Below are 3,526 nucleotides of genomic sequence, written 5' to 3' on the forward strand. Positions count from 1 at the left end.
CTATGGGGCTGTTTTTCTGCCAAGGGGACAGGACGACTGATCCGTGTTAAGGACAGAATGAATGGGGCCATGTATCGTGAGATTTTGAGCCAAAACCTCCTTCCATCAGTGAGAACTTTGAAGATGAAACGAGGCTGGGTCTTCCAACATGACAATGATCCAAAACACACCGCCCGGGCAACAAAGGAGTGGCTCCGTAAGAAGCATTTGAAAGTCCTGGAGTGGCCTAGCCAGTCTCCAGACCTCAACCCCATAGAAAATCTGTGGCGGGAGTTGAAAGTCCGTGTTGCTCGGCGACAGCCCCAAAACATCACTGCTCTCGAGAAGATCTGCATGGAGGAATGGGCCAAAATACCAGCTACTGTGTGTGCAAACCTGGTAAAGACCTATAGTAAACGTTTGACCTCTGTTATTGCCAACAAAGGTTATGTTACAAAGTATTGAGTTGTATTTTTGTTATTGACCAAATACTTATTTTCCACCCTGATTTACCAATAAATTCTTTACAAATCCTACCATGTGGATTCATGGATTTTTTTTTCACATTCTGTCTCTCACAGTTGAAGTGTACCTCTGGTGCAAATTACTGACCTCTGTCATCATTTTAGGTGGGGGAACTTGCACAATCGGTGGCTGACTAAATACTTTTTTGCCCCACTGTATCATGTAAGCTCGAGCTCTGAGCTGTGGGAATGGATGCGAGCCGCCTCTCTGCAGTCCTCCAAGCATCAGTGTGGTTTTAGTAAAAAAGGGATTTTTTTGTTTTTCAAATAGACGTCATCAGTACATTTGAAGCAGTTATTGGGAATTATTCCATCAGGGTGAAACGAAGGAACCTGCAGTGCTAATAATGTCGCCTTCGTTAAAACCACGTTAACGGCGGTGAAACGGTCACTCATGTATTAAAGAAGCTCTCTGCATGCAGACAAACCTGTGAGAGCAAAAGGAACAGAGTCTGAGCTGCTCGCCACGTGAAGCCTTCATGCACACTTGATCACCCAGGTATGGAAAGTTCCTGGGATCTTAATGTTGGTGGTGTTGAACGCCCCCTGCCTCGCTCACAGTCACGTATGACGTAAACCCTGGATCGCCCTGGCTACGGTCAGTTTGACAGAACAAACATGGCAGCCAGATATTTCTCACACACGTGAGGATTAACACAGGACCATCCCCACCTGACCTCTTCATAAACACTTTGACCTTATTGTCACGTGACTTTAGCTAAACGGTGAAAGACTGACTCGAGTTAAAGCCGCTTCTGTTTTTTAGTAAGTGTAATCTTGAAATGACTAATATTGTGTAGCTTTAAATACCAAAACAAACCACGACGGTTTACTCTGACCTATGAAATACCTCGTCCCCTCAGACATGCCACGCTGTCCTCTAATGTCCCACAACCACCTGTATCTGATCCACGTCACGCCACAGATATGAACAGCTATGCTGAAGAATAAGCTGAGACGAGAAGCTCGCCGTGGTTTGTGCGCTTCTTCAGCAACCTGCTGGCACGACGTCTGCGACACCCAGGCTGGTTCGGTCTGCAGAGATCATTTCCTCCTTCATAACAACTGCATGTTTCTATAACTCACCTGTTTAAATTGTATTAAGGCTTAAAGTTAGCATGAATAGGCGCGTGGCCTCTTTGACGACAGGTCTAACCCTAACCTGTACGCAGTGTTCTGACTGCGGCACATACAGGACAAAAAAAAACACAATCAAGAGATCTTTTATTTCACACGTGGACACTTGAGATGATCCTGTATCTTTAAATTTTACACAGAACAAGATCAAAACAAACCGGACGGAGGACAGAATCAGAAATAATCAGGGGCGATGCAAAGCTGCACAATAACACACAAAGAGAGAAAAACAAGCAGAAGAATTGTGTGTCTGGATCATAGACTGTAGATAAACGATGGACCCAGGATGCCCCCTGCTCCTTTCTGACTCTAAGGGGACCATCATCTCCAGAATGTTTGATTCAATCACACCTGAGACCATTAAAGAGGAAGCGCCCCCTGCTGGGGGCCAGAAAGAATGCAGGATTAAGGCGTTTGATTTCACAGTCTGTGTAAATGGTTGTTTGAAGGGACCACAGTTGTTATTAATGTCACTGAGGTCAGGAAAGCACAAAAGCATCGTCCGTGGTCTTCGGCTTTGATCAAGCGGGACGTCTTCGTGGTCATCGGAGTCACGAAGGGCCGATGACCTCTGCTTCTTAGCGCTTCGCCGTGTTTGCAGCCATCTGGGTCACCTGGAAGAACAGAAACACCTGCTCACAGCTCATCTTCATCGACGCGCCGCTCCTCTGATCATCTTTTCTCGTTCTGACTGGGAGAGAAACGCGATGATGCTCACCTGGTCGTCGATGCACCTGAACTGCCAGCTCCAGCTTGCGTTGTAGAGGAAAGGCCTGAGGTCGAAGCGGTTGTCGTCAGGACTGTAGCTCTCGGCGTGGTAGGACGGCGTGACCGTGGTCATCTTGTGGCGGTTCACAGAGTACATCCTGAAGAAGCGCTTGACCTTCTGGGCCACCTAAAGGAAAACCACGAGCTTGCTTCAGGTTAGGCTGCTGGGGACACGACCTTCATACCTGTGACCACTCAGACTGACCTCTGAGGGCGAGAGGGCGTCCTTCCACGTGTGAATGAGTTTACAGAACATACTGAAGGGGCCGCACTTGGAGATCTTCCTCAGTCGTCCGATCACAGACAACTCAGAGTAGGTCATCCCCATGTCGGCCTGCGGGGGGAGCACACACAGCGCTAACAGTCTTTAATAGCAGTCATGACGTGATGCTAGCAGAGCGCTTCACGCTGACATCTTTGGACTTTATAAAGACGCCTGCAGTCAGCAGCGAGCTGCAGTTAGCTTCCTGTCGCCTGTGTACAAAGAGGCTTCAGCCCGCCGGGGGGCCTGATGGTTGCAGGGGCCCCTCCTCTACATCATACTGCACGCTCATAATCACAGTGTTACAGTAAAGCGGACTCTTAAGTGGTTAAATCGTGGACTGAACTTTAGCTGCACTCAGTCATTTTACTCTCACTATGAGCAGAGGGGCATGCTGGGAGATATACAATATAATATATATTAGGGCTGCTACAAACGATTATTCTGATAGTCGACTAATCAGATCGTCATCCACTGGACATACAGCGTACAGCTTACTGCACCAGCAGCATCTGCTCTCATATAACTATCATTAGCTTACAGCTTTAAGTGTTTACGGTGCTAACTAAAAATAAAGACAAGATGGTAGTTTATTAATTTTTAATGAAATTTGCAGATTGTTTCGGTGAAGTTTAATAAACTCCTTGCTATCTAAAATATAACAGGACACCGGAGTAAATTCTGGAGCATCTCACACTTCTGATAATCAGCTGTCTGCTTGACGTTTATTCAGCTGTGTAAAAACTATAACTTTAATCTCAGCCAAACCGATTTACTCAGGAACAAATAAAATACTAAAAAAAGCCAAACAATAACATTTTAAGTTATCTAAGTGACTCATATGTCATGTTTAACC

General features: G+C 46.2%; 1 protein-coding gene across 5 annotated transcripts in view; it reads right to left on the bottom strand.

Moving 5' to 3' along the window:
• Positions 1-1,710: 1,710 nt before the first annotated feature.
• Positions 1,711-3,526, bottom strand: part of nadsyn1 (NAD synthetase 1) — a 9,748-nt gene continuing 7,932 nt past the window's right edge. For 4 of the 5 annotated variants that reach the window (XM_086287815.1, XM_086287798.1, XM_086287806.1 and 1 more), the window contains 3 exons: positions 2,614-2,742; positions 2,359-2,535; positions 1,711-2,254 (listed from right to left, as the gene is read on the bottom strand). In XM_086287815.1, coding sequence (XP_086143941.1) covers positions 2,219-2,254; positions 2,359-2,535; positions 2,614-2,742 — 342 coding nt within the window. In that variant the 3' untranslated portion in view covers positions 1,711-2,218. Of the gene's footprint in view, positions 2,255-2,358; positions 2,536-2,613; positions 2,743-3,526 lie in introns of those variants that run through there. The other variant, XR_015128708.1, reaches the window with a different exon arrangement.

The sequence above is a fragment of the Aulonocara sp. 'chitande type north' Nkhata Bay genome, linkage group LG1, assembly GCF_057382095.1.
Source record: "Aulonocara sp. 'chitande type north' Nkhata Bay isolate Kocher_YH1m ecotype deep benthic linkage group LG1, A_spYH_male_GT1.1, whole genome shotgun sequence".
In the NCBI taxonomy this organism is placed as follows: domain Eukaryota; kingdom Metazoa; phylum Chordata; class Actinopteri; order Cichliformes; family Cichlidae; genus Aulonocara; species Aulonocara sp. 'chitande type north' Nkhata Bay.